The 12691-nt window shown below is 40.4% G+C and overlaps 1 protein-coding gene across 7 annotated transcripts in view; it reads right to left on the bottom strand.

The window, feature by feature from the left end:
* Positions 1–4027: 4027 nt before the first annotated feature.
* The window catches only part of ITGB6 (integrin subunit beta 6), a 158961-nt gene continuing 150297 nt past the window's right edge, over positions 4028–12691 (bottom strand). For all 7 annotated transcript variants that reach the window (XM_017342884.3, XM_070070781.1, XM_051849508.2 and 4 more), the window contains 2 exons: positions 11972–12138; positions 4028–6135 (listed from right to left, as the gene is read on the bottom strand). In XM_017342884.3, coding sequence (XP_017198373.2) covers positions 6037–6135; positions 11972–12138 — 266 coding nt within the window. In that variant the 3' untranslated portion in view covers positions 4028–6036. The remainder of the gene's footprint in view (positions 6136–11971; positions 12139–12691) is intronic.

Raw genomic sequence — 12691 nt, 5'->3', positions numbered from 1 at the left:
TTTTGATTGTACAAATTTTTCACACTGTTGGTTAAGCTTATCCCCAGATATTTTAAATTTTTTGTAGCTGTTGTGAATGAGACTGATCTTAATATGTTCTTTTTTTTTTTTTTTAATTTGACAGAGAGAGTTAGCAGTGAGAGAGACAGAGAAAAAGGTCTTCCTTCTGTTGGTTCACCCTCCAAATGGCCACTATGGCCAGAGCTACACCAATCTGAAGCCAGGAGCCAGGTGCTTCCTCCTGGTCTCCCATATGGGTGCAGGGCCCAAGCACTTGGGCCATCCTCCACTGCCCTTCTGGGCCACAGCAGAGAGCTGGACTGGAAGAGGAGCAACCGGGACAGAATCTGGTGCCCATATGGGATGTCAGGATGTCGGCGCTGCAGGCGGAGGATTAACCAAGTGAGCCACGGCGCCGGCCCCAATACATTCTTTCTTAGCCAGAAAATTGCTGGTGTATAAGAATGATTCGTGTGTGTTTTTATATCCTGCAACTTTACTGAATTCTTTTTTTTTTTTTTTGACAGACAGAATTAGACAGTGAGAGAGAGAGAGAGAGAGACAAAGGTCTTCCTTCCGTTGTTTCACCCCTCCCAAATGGCCACTTCGGCCGGCACGCTGCAGATCCAAAGCCAGGAGCCAGGTGCTTCCTCCTGGTCTCCCAGGTGGGTGCAGGGCCCAAGAACTTGGGCCATCCTCCACTGCCTTCCCTGGGCCACAGCAGAGAGCTGGACTGGAAGAGGAGCAACCAGGACAGAATCTGGCACCCCAACCGGGACTAGAACCTGGGGTGCTGGCGCTGCAGGTGGAGGATTAGCCAAGTGAGCCACGGTGCTGGCCAACTTTACTGTATTCTCTTGATTTCTAATAGTTTCTTAGTGGAGTCTTTTTGTTCCCATATATTTAGGATCATGTCATCTACAAACAGTAATACTTTGATTTTTCTCTTTTCCAGTGTGCATCCCTTTGATTTCTTTTTCTTGACTAATTGTTCTGGCTAAAACTTCAAGAATTTATATTGAATGATAGAGGTGACAGTGGACATCCTTGTATGGTTCTGGAACTTAGTGGAAATGCTTCCAGCTTTTCCCCATTCAATATGATGCTGGCTGTGGGTTTGTCATGTATTGCCTCGATGTATTGAGGCATCTTCTTTCTAAACGCAATTTTTTCATATTTTATTTTTATTATGAAAGAATGTTGTATTTTATCAGACACTTTCTCTGTGTCTTTTGAGATAATCATATAGCTTTTGTCCTTTATGTTGTGAATGTGTTGTATCACATTTATTGATTTGCATATGTTGAACCATCCTTGCATCCCTGGAATGAATCCCACTTGGTCTGGTTAGATACTCTTTCTGATGTGTTTTTGATACAATTTGCTAGTATTTCCTCCCCTCCCCAGCCCTCCCCCTCCCTTCCCTTCCCTCTCCTTCCTCTTCCCCTCTTTGTTGTTGCATCTTTCTCTCACTTGGGAATTAAGGTATCTCCTTTCAATTATTTTGAATAGTTTAAGAAGAATTGGAATTAGTTCTTCCTTAGAAGTTGGGTAGAATTCAGCAGTGAAGCCATGCGATCCTAAACTTTTTTTTGGAAGGGACTCTATTACTCTATTGCTCTTCATGACTCAGTTTTGGTAAATTGTATGTGTCCAGATATCTATCCATTTCTTTTACATTTCCAATTTGTTGGTTTATAGCTGTGTATAATAATTCCTAATGATTCTTTGTCTGTGGTAACAATTATAGTATTTCCTTTTCCACTTCTGATTTTATTAATTTTAGTTTTGTCTCCCCCACCTTTTTTTGGTTAGTTGAGCCAGTGGTTTATTAATTTTATTTATTTTTTCAAAAAACCAGCTCTTCATCTCGCTGATTTTTTGTGTAGTTCTTTAATTTGTTTTATTTCTTCTCTAATTTTTTTATTATTTCTTGTGCTAATTTTGGTTTTACTTGTTCTTATTTTTCTAGGTCCTTGACATGCATTATTAGATCATTTATTTGATATCTTTCCAATTTTTTTATGAAGTCCATTATTGATATAAACTTCCTTAAGAGGAAGTTTTGCTGTACTCCATAAGTGTTTTGTTTGTTTGTTTTTTGTTTTTTGTTTGTTTGTTTGTTTTTTTTTTGGACAGGCAGAGTTATAGACAGTGAGAGAGAGAGAGACAGAGAGAAAGGTCTTCTTTCCATTGGTTCACCCCCAAAGTAGCTGCTACGGCCTGCATGTTGTGGCCAGTGCACCGCGCTGATCCGAAGCCAGGAGCCAGGTGCTTCTCCTGGTCTCCCCTGGAGTGCAGGGCCCAAGCACTTGGGCCATCCTCCACTGCCTTCCTGGGCCACAGCAGAGAGCTGGCCTGGAAGAGGAGCAACGGGACAGAATCCGGCGCCCCGACCAGGACTAGAACCCAGTGTATCGGCACCACAGGCAGAGGATTAGCCTAGTGAGCCGCGGCACCGGCCATAAGTTTTGATATGTTGTGTTTTCATCTTCCTTCATTTTAAGGAATTTTTTTATTTCCCTTTTGCTTTCTTCTATGGGTAAAGTATTTTGGTAATTTTTTGTCTTTTAGAACTTGGACTCTACCCCTACCCCGAACTGTGTCTCTGCCACTGTTCACTCGGGAGCATGTTGTTCAGTCTCCATGCGTTTGTATATTTTTTTTGTTGCTAATTTCCAGCTTTATTTCTTTGTGGTTAAAAGAGATACATGATATGATTTCAATTTTTATGAATTTGTTGATACTTGTTTTATGGCCTAGTATATGGTGTATCACAGAGAATGTTCCATGCACTGATGAAAAGAATATATATTCTGTAGCTGTGGGGTGAAGTGTTCTGTAGATAACTGAGTTCCATTTGGTCTAATGGTGTAGGTTAGAGTTGTTGTTTGTTGATTTTTATGTCTGGTTATCTGCCCATTGATTAAAATCGGATGTTGAAGTCCCTCATCTTTATTGTAGTGGAGTTTATGTCTCCTTTTTTGGATCTATTAGCATTTGTTTTATAAAACTAAGTAATCTGGCACTGGGTGCATATATATTTACTGTAATCATGATTTCTTGTTGAATTGATCCCTTAATCATTATATAATGACCTTGTTTGTCTCTTTTTAATAGTTTTTTTATCTTGAAGTCTGTTTTATTTGATATTAATATAATTACTCCTATTTGTTTTTTATTTCCGTTTGCATGGAATATCTTTTCCATCCTCTTACTTTCAATCTGTATGTATCTTAATTGACGAAATGTGCTTCTTTTTCTAAAACAATCTTATTTATTTGAGAGGCAGAATTACAGACAGAGAGAGGGAGAGACAGACAGAAAGGTCTTTGATCCTCTGGTTCAAACCCAAATGGTTGCAATGGCCAGAACTGGGCTGATCCAAAGCCAGGAACCAGAAGCTTCCTCTGGCTCTCCCACACAGGGGCCTAAGCATTTGGGCCACCTTCCACTGCTTTCCCAGGCCATAGAAGAGAGCTGGATTGGAAGAGGAGCAGCCAGGACACAAACCCATATGGGATGCTGGCACTGCAGGTGAAAGCTTAGTCTAGTACACCATGGCGCCGGCCCCTTCTCCTGTGTCTTCACATGGTCTTCCCTCAGCACATGTCTGTGTCCTAAATCTCCTCTTCATTGGGGTAAGGCTCAATCCTATGACCTCATTTTAACTTAATTAATCCTTCAAAGGTCTTATTCCTAACCACACAGTCACATCTAATATACAAGGGTAAGACATGAATTTGGGGAGTGAAGTAAGGAGGTTGTGTGCAAGGCCCCCTTGAACCCTCAGGAACTTGATTTGACAAAATGTGGCTGATGTCCAGCCTGCTTGGAAAGGTCTGGTGACCATGCAGCACGCCCATCCCTTTCCCTGCTGCCTCCTGTTTCTGTGCCCATCTCTTTCTGCTCCTTTCCTTGGCTCCACACTGAGTCCAGCAAGACAGAGCAGGTCCCAACAGGATCCAGAAACCCAAGAAGAGGCTTTTGTACCAAATAAATAAAGGAAATTATCACCCATCTAGGGTTCATTGTTTAAATTACCATGTTTATTTATGTCAACACAAAATAGAATAAAACAATCTATACAAAAACCATTTTATTTTCATGTAACATAACTCTTCAGTGAACAGAAGTACTACTGTTAATGTTTTGGCCTTGCCAAGGTCCTGCCTGGGGTCAAAACAGTATTCAGAGAAAACAGAAGATTTTTCTCTACCTTCCCTAATGCACACAAAGGAAACTTCTATTTTCTAAGTCCCATCCCAGTAATAATAGAATAGTAACACAAAAAGTCCAATAGAGGTGACTACTCCTGCTGTGTATCAGTGTTGCAACTTGTATGTTGTTCTAGATTTTCCCAGGTTCTGGGTATCAGAAACGAAGAGGGTACACCAGCCCTCAGATTTCCAAAGCCATTGTTTAATAATTCTTTCTGGATGTCCGTGTACCCCTAAATGTCTGATTTACCTGAGTTATTTAGAAACACAGAGAGAAAATGTTTCCAAGTGTCCACGTGTCATAGATATATCCTGTAAAGTTGAAGAAATGCTTTGACAAGTCAGTGGACAGGCACAAGGCCTCCACCACCTACTGAGCTATTCATGCAGTGAAAGGCACCACATCATAATTTAATCAAGGGTAAGACATGTTGCACAAAAGTATAGGATCTCCTCTGTATTCCAATAGTTTAAATACCATTTGCTTACTCTTAGTACATTTTAAAAACAAATGATAGTTACTTTTTAACTTATACAATCTATCATTTCACTGAGAAAAAGAGACAGTCTTGTGCAGTGGGAGGGGGAAATGACTTGGAGCTAGAAGATCTAGATTCTGAACCCAATTCTTCTATTCACTCTTTAAGCCTTAGTTTCCTATGAGGATCAAATGAGATGAAAGAGCTTTGTAAAGCAGTAGTGACCATAAGAAATAACCTTCTACAGAGTCCATCTCTTCAGTCAACTGCCTAATTGTCTGCATGTATTTTGCGAGTAAAATTTACTCCTTAAAGTAACTGCATCCTGAAATGTGCAAGTTGGGAAGAGAATACAGATTAAAATGTTTGTAATGCATGAGGGACTTGTGTACTCTTGATGTGTCTTATTTAAAATTTTTATTCTGTTTAACTCATGCTCCTTTTTTTGTATTATTGGACCTCTCTTTGAATGAGCTATATAAAGTAATTAAAAAAAAAGAAATGAAAAACTTCATGATAATTTATAGGGTTTTAGAGGACTGTGCAACTGAGTAAAATGGTTTGAGAAATTTGGGAGAAGTAATTGAAAAGTCAGGATCAAAAAGGAAACTCAGATTATTTTTTTCAGGTAATTTAAAAATGAGCTAAATGATAGAGAGGTTATTTTTGTTTCTTACTGCTGACCTCCTCATTTATAAATTACTTCTTTAACTGTAAAATGAAATATTTCTATACCTGACATTTAGGTACATACCAATTCATAGGCATTAACAACACTTAATTCTCAATCTTGTGTTTAAGATACCTTTCGAAGGATTGCATCCTTTTGGCTTATATAGCATCAGGATGTCATTTCTAATGGATTTTCTTTTAAAAAAGGAATCTTCCTTTAGGACAGGGCAGATTTACAATGTGTTGAGAATTAATTGGCAAGTGTGGGTATACAACATGAGCGTATGGGCTTTGTGACTTTGCCGAGACAGACTTCAGGTAGCTGTATTCCTGAAACAAATGAGATTCTAATTTCAAACATTTTTCAAATGCAAATCAGGCCCCCATGAATCATTTTGATGATTTTTTGAAACATTAATGCAACAGAGTTAGTATTCCTCAAATGATCCCCAAAGTCACCTCTTCGCTAAGGATATTCCTCTTCTTGATTATTTTTGAACCTACCAACATAGTCCCTCACCTTCATAAAGAGAGTGACTAATCTGCAAATGACCTATTATTATCTTAAACCAACCGCATTTTGAAGCAACAAAGAAGGAAAAATACAATAGTGCATTAACATTTCCGATCAGCGAGATGGACTTCTCCCATGCAGAAAAGCAGTTCTATCCATCTGTGGAAAAGTCCACCTTTTGTTTTTCTCGGTGCTTATAGGTGACATTTTTAAAAGTACTAGTTGAGCCTCTGTACAGTGGATTGGTTCCCTGAAAAAAAGATAAGTTCAAGTGAAAGTATGTACATTTTGTTATTATAATTTAAAGGCAGTTCAGATCGGAAGAGGAGAGTCAGCTTCAGCTTTGGAGACCATTCATTTGCTATTTCATGATTCCTGCATGTTAAGTTTTATGTCTTTGATTTATTTTTTTAAATATGCAGAACCAATCCCCTATGTATATTTTTAAAACTCTTACCCCTTTTGGAAATGTACTAATTCAGGGTAGGAAATAAGACTTCAGCTGTTTTGTTTACTGTGGTTTTCCCAGCATGGAGATAGTGCCTACAGCCCATGGTAAGCATTCAGTATTTATTGAATGAGTAGAATGCATGTTGATAGGTGAACCAGAAGTGAAATGTAGAGAACAAGAGGAGTGACACTGGCAGAAACACACAGAAATGAGCTGTATAATATTTGCCTTTAATAACACTGTGCAATCTCACTCATGTGGAATCTTGCATTTTACTGTTCTTACCATAAAGAAATTATAAATGTTTAAGGTGATGGATATGTTAACATCCCTGACTTGATCATTACACAATGCTATATCAAAATATCATGCACATATTGTGTCTCATAGTCTGTACAATTATTATGTGTCAATACAAACAAAGCAGAGACAAAAAAAAAAAAAAAAAGGAAATGTGTTGCTGGTGAGTGATATCAGACAGGGGCACAGATAATCTTGGGACAATGAGATCAAGGCTCAGAGGGAGACGGTAGCAACAGGCTGCTTTGGAGGAGCAGGAGGGAAGCCCTGGACAGCTCTCACTTACCAGCTTCTTTTACTTACTACATAGAACTGAGGGAAGCAGAGCAGCGCAAGAGACTGGAGTGTGGGACTCTGGGTTCATGAAGCAGTGGAGGTCCCACAGCCAGCTGGGCACACGCCCTTTGCCTTGGGCAGAGGGCAGTTGTGTACTGAAGCCCGGAGAGCTCAGCTGTGCTACTGGGGCTGCGGAGGTATTTCCCTGTGCCAACAGGAGTGCTGCTGTGGCCCAGAGGCCCGGGCCTCTCTAGTTGTTCTAGGCAAGTGCAAGCGATCTGGGTAAGGGGTAGTTTCTTCTCTTCTGCTTCTCAAGGTTGACACGCAGGTTTGGGCATCAGACAGAGCTCAAATCCAGCTACATAGCATGACCTCACTGAAGCAGCTCCAAAGCTTCGTATCCTGATCTATGTTAACAAAGTACCTGTGTCATCCGAGGGGTGAAGGCCTTTAACGCTGTGCCTCGCATATAGTAAATGCTCACTGAATGTTTTCTTACACATTGTTACGTATAGTGTGTCTTCACATTTGGGATTTCCTTTTCTTTTAGTTCTAGAGAGTGTTATGAAGACGTTTGCCTCCAGAAGTTTGGTGCTACTAGTATTTCCAAGCTGACTTCTGGGTACATGTAGAGCCCAGGTAGAACCTGTGACTGTCTGTGTTCCTAAATCCTAGACTTCGCTCTTCTTATCCTACGAATTGTAGTGGTAGGAACTTGTAGATGTACATTTGAAAAATACCAATTGTATTTGCCTCCCCAGTACATTTATTTCAGCTCTCAGAATTGAAAAACAGTTCCTGTCCTGCTCTGCTCATGGCCCTGGGATTTGCCATGATACCTTTATTGTGAGCAGGCATCACACCTGCACCTGTTCGTGTTACTCAGAGCCAGTGGCCTGACCTCTGCCTGAGTGACATGTTACCTTTGTTCATCTCTCTTGAGAGATGCTATCTGCATCATGAAAACAAATAGAAAAGATGTTCCTTGGCTGGTGGTGGATGGTGACTGAAGGCCAGGTTGCCATACTGCTCCTACTTCTGAGCTCGACCTGGTTAGATCTGAGGGAACTCGGTCCTGTTGCTATGAGAATTTAGGGGTTTGAGGGTGAAGGACAGAATGATATGGTCTTCTAATTATATAGAACAAAAATCATATGTGGAATTCTATTAAGAGACCAGATGCTAGTGGGTTAAGAAGAATAGGAATGCAACTGAAGACGCAACTGCAAAAACAAGAGGTGGCCTGCGCCACGGCTCAATAGGCTAATCCTCCACCTAGCGGCGCCGGCACACCGGGTTCTAGTTCCGGTCAGGGTGCTGGATTCTTTCCCAGTTGCTCCTCTTCCAGGCCAGCTCTCTGCTGTGGCCTGGGAGTGCAGTGGAGGATGGCCCAAGTGCTTGGGCCCTGCACCCCATGGGAGACCAGGATAAGTACCTGGTTCCTGCCATCAGATGGCCATTGGAGGGTGAACCAACGGCAAAAGGAAGACCTTTCTCTCTGTCTCTCTCTTTCACTATCCATTCTGCCTGTCAAAACAAAACAACACAAAACAAAACAAGAGGTGTAGGCTGAGAATGAGGAGTGGAGCTGATCCTGGAAGAAGAGAGAGGCTTAGTGACGAACAGTGAATGAGTATTTGATCTTGGTCAAGTCAGGTACTTTTTAGTGGGCCCCACCCCCCATCATGTTAAATGCATTAAAATGCAGTCCACATTGTTTATGCACTGACAAGGGGATGACTTGAGTTGTAATTGACAGAAGAACACAATGCCATTTTGTATATATTTCATTGACTGTCTCACTTTGATCGTGTAGTTTCTATCCTGTGTTTTAAAGCAGCTTCATTTATTCAGGTCTTCAATATTTGGGGGGCACTCTTTGTAGGACCAAGGCATTGCTGAGAGGTGTGATGGATCAAGCAAACTCCACCCTAGAAGTAGGGTAAGGCAGATACCGAAAAGGGGAGGAATAGCATGTATATATTGTCATTGGGGGTGTAAGCAGAGGGTATCTCTGACCTCATCTGAGGATCAGAGCTCATGAGAATGCCCTCAGAGTTGGCAGGAGGAAGCATGGACATGTCCAGCAATGTCCCCTATAGCACCGGGTGGGTGGCAAGCTCCCTGTGTAAGATCTGCTGCTGAGACACAGGCTTGACTCCCACTCTGTTCTGGGCAAATCTGTGCTGCACTGTTCAGACAAGGTCAGTTTTCCCCTGACCATCTGGAGCATGAGGCTGATCCCGCCCCAGGGCTCTGTGGCTGCTAATTTAGGCTGTGGATTCGGTGAATGCAATGGCACATTTTTCAAGCTTGAAAAAGTGATAATAAGAACATTTCCTGTCATGACCCACAGCTTCTTTAATGATTGCCTAACTGCCAAATGCAGACCTGATTTGCTTAGCACAGTACAAAATCAATCCATGACGGCAAGAAATGTCAGGCTGAACACTTTTTGCCTCAAGTTAATGACTTGTCATCTTGGGAAAAAAATGTCTAATCAAAGATGAATTTAAATATCTTGCATTTTGTGTTTTCATAAAGAATATGCAGAGGGAGGGGGTATTTTTTAAAGCACAAGAAAAAGGTAACCTTTCTTTGCAGTCATGATGGTCCTACTGTCCCTGGAGGTCCCTTGTGTTTTGAAGACCAGTCAAACTCACCTCTTGAAGAATAAAGAGGTTTTCAGATAAAAATTGAATTAAACAGAAGACTCCTAAATGTATGCACTGAGTAACATTTTTTTCTAGTATGAGAAAAGTTATATTAGTGAAATTTGAACTGAATTATTTGAATTAAACCTTTTTTTGCCTCCAAGTGAATAATTACTACCCAGTCATTATCTAGTCAGGAACATCAAACATTTGTTATTCAAAGAAACTCAATTTAACAAGGGAATAATATTTTTCATTTATGCTTTTATCTGTTTAATGCATGTTTTTGTCCCATTTTAGAAGAAGAATGGGCAAAGATTCAGCATTTGCATTTCAGTCATGTTCTACATCCTGAGGGAGAACAATTCATGTTTGGGGGAAATTAACCGTTAATTAAAATGTTATTTTAAAGATATTAATCATTTGTCAGCACTCCCGCCTTTGTATGAGAGCATGAAAATGTGCTGGTTGGTAGACAGACATCACATAATTGCCCAAGTGCTAGTTTGTGGAACACCTGCTTATTATTGCTAGGAGGGTCAGCCAAAGGGTGTGCTTAGATGAGCAACGAGCTATCAAGGTTTTAGCCCCACCATTTGTCCGAAGTTTGGAGCACCCCTTGACCTCTCTGAGCCCCAGTTTCCTTGCCTTCAAAATGGGAATACCAAGACCACTTCCCAGGGCAGACGGCTGCTCAACTAATCGCTGCCATTGCTTTGTGCCATTGCAAGCAGAGTCTTTTGCCTGATTACCTTCTGACCATGGCTAGGCACTTGTTTGACGGTTGGTGAAAGTTAAAAATAACATCTGTGGCCATGGGATCAGGTGAAGTGAACTGGCCCACAACTTTGGCCTCATTAGCACTAGTTTCTAAGTCACCCAGGTAACCCGTCAGGCTACATTTCACATGGTTGAGTAGGGCTCAGTTATACACTCATGGGAAACCTGTAACTCACTTTGCTAAGAACTTTGCTTAGTATGAAAAATCTGTACACATACAAAACAAGGAAAGCTGTGTGACAAACCTCCATAAAGCTATCACCCAGATTCAACAAGGCCAATATTTCACCATACCTACTTCAACTACCCCTTCCTCTCACTCTCTCTTTTGGCTGAATTATTTTAAACCAACCTCAGCCTTCATTTCTCCTACTCCTATATACTTCAGTATACATCTCTAAAAAAATGGGTGTTTTCTATCAAATGTTATTATCATGCCTAATCAAACTAACCATACTTCATGCTTCTTTGTTATCATTTTAATATCCTGTGTGTACTAATATTTTTCCAGTTGTCTCACAACTGTATATTTGCTCTCAGACTGAACAAATCAGGGTCCAGCCAAGAGCCACCCATTGCATTTGGTGATTGTGGCTCCAGACATTTTTAATGGGAAGATCAAGTAGAAGAAAATTTTTGATGTTCATTGTTCTGTACGAAATATACAATTAGTCTGGAATAACTGCATAAAATATAAACATATTTCATCAAGAATAATTTATTCACAATGTAAAATTCCATTTGCTTTAGGAATTAAAGATATCACTATAGATTTAGAGAAAAAAAACCTATTAACACCAATTTGTTGGGGCAGACAAAGCTATAGGAGCATTGTGTTTGCCTAGGTTTTCTCCAGTCATAACACTGGTTTTAGAATCAGCAATGTAAGCTAATTGCTATTAGATTGCTGGGCACACTATTAGAGACACAAACATGAAATTAAAACCATGAAATTGCTTCTGTGGGTCTCTAGAAATGTAATTATTTCTCCCATGGAAAAGAAATACAGAAAACTGTTGTCCTGTTTTCTGTTTGCCTTAAAAATTATATTTATTGAATATGTATGGTTCAAGGTTAATGCTTTTTTTAAGTAGCTGTTTAAAATTTAGGTTATTCAGAAAAATGAACTGCATGTTATTTAAAAAGTCTTCTCAACTTTGGTTTGTAATCTTCTCTCAGTAACAAGCACTTCTGTAGAAATTGTCATGAATTGACATACTATTCATGAGCATTCTTCCATTAGCTAGAGCACATCAATTTACGAAATGTTGAATAGAGCACCTGCGTGTTAGCACATAGGATCCTCTGGTGCTGAGGAAGAACCGAATGAAGTCTTCTTCCTTGATGACCTTAAGTAGCTACAGCACACATTTCATGAGCTGTCAGAGTGCTGGAAATCTTCACTGCACTGACAGACAAATATATGTCACCCACCTGGGCCTGGATAATGGACACAGGTGCCTTTGTCCTCCAGCAGAACAGAAAACAAAGCTGCGGGGGTCATGGTGAGGGTGGTAGAGAGAGAGCCTGCCATTGAAACTCTTTTAGAGCAGAGAGCTGAGCCCTCCCCTGTCTCCTGCAGCCAGCTCTTTCTGGACCACTAGTGGCCCCCAGTGTTCACGTACCGTTTGCCACTTGGCCTTTGATCGTTCCGCTTCAAATTTGGCAACTTCTTTACGATCATGAAATGACACCAAGAGCTTCCAAATGCACAGTAGGACAACCCCGATGAGAAGAATAGCCAGAGAAACCCCCAACATGATCATGGGAATGTTTGGAGGTTTGGGGCAATCTGGGGAGACAAAGCAAGTTACATTAAGAGGTAGTATAATCGACATTATGAGGTAGGAAAGACATTGCTCACTGGATTTTCCATCCTCACTTTTTCTGCAGTACAGAGTAAATATTGACACCTTCTTGTCTGAATGAATTAAATGAATTGTGGACAGAGAGCCTTTCATTCCTTCCTTTGGAGTACAACAAAAGATAAAGGAGAAATTCAGTTATTAAGGTAAGTGGTTACATTCTTGGTGACTAATTTAACAAGAATTAGAACCCAAAAGAGCAGCAATGAATGAACATGAAATATTTAAAGGGCCATGGGAAACACTATGGCTTAATTCCCGAAGGTGGTCTCTTCTGAGTTCATGATAAAGAAAAATAGAATATGTGGGTTTGGTGCTTGTAGTTAATTTTTCATGGAATTTCTTGAATCATGAACAGTCTAGGAGATTGTATTAGAAATTACAAACAAACAAACAAACAGAAATAAACCAAAACCAGCTCCTGAGAAGTTGAGTATTTGCTTCTTGAGTTCTTATAGAAAGAAGACAACGTTAGGTCTG

Source organism: Oryctolagus cuniculus, chromosome 3 (assembly GCF_964237555.1).
Source record: "Oryctolagus cuniculus chromosome 3, mOryCun1.1, whole genome shotgun sequence".
NCBI lineage: Eukaryota > Metazoa > Chordata > Mammalia > Lagomorpha > Leporidae > Oryctolagus > Oryctolagus cuniculus.
This window is presented reverse-complemented; position numbering and strand designations above follow the sequence as displayed.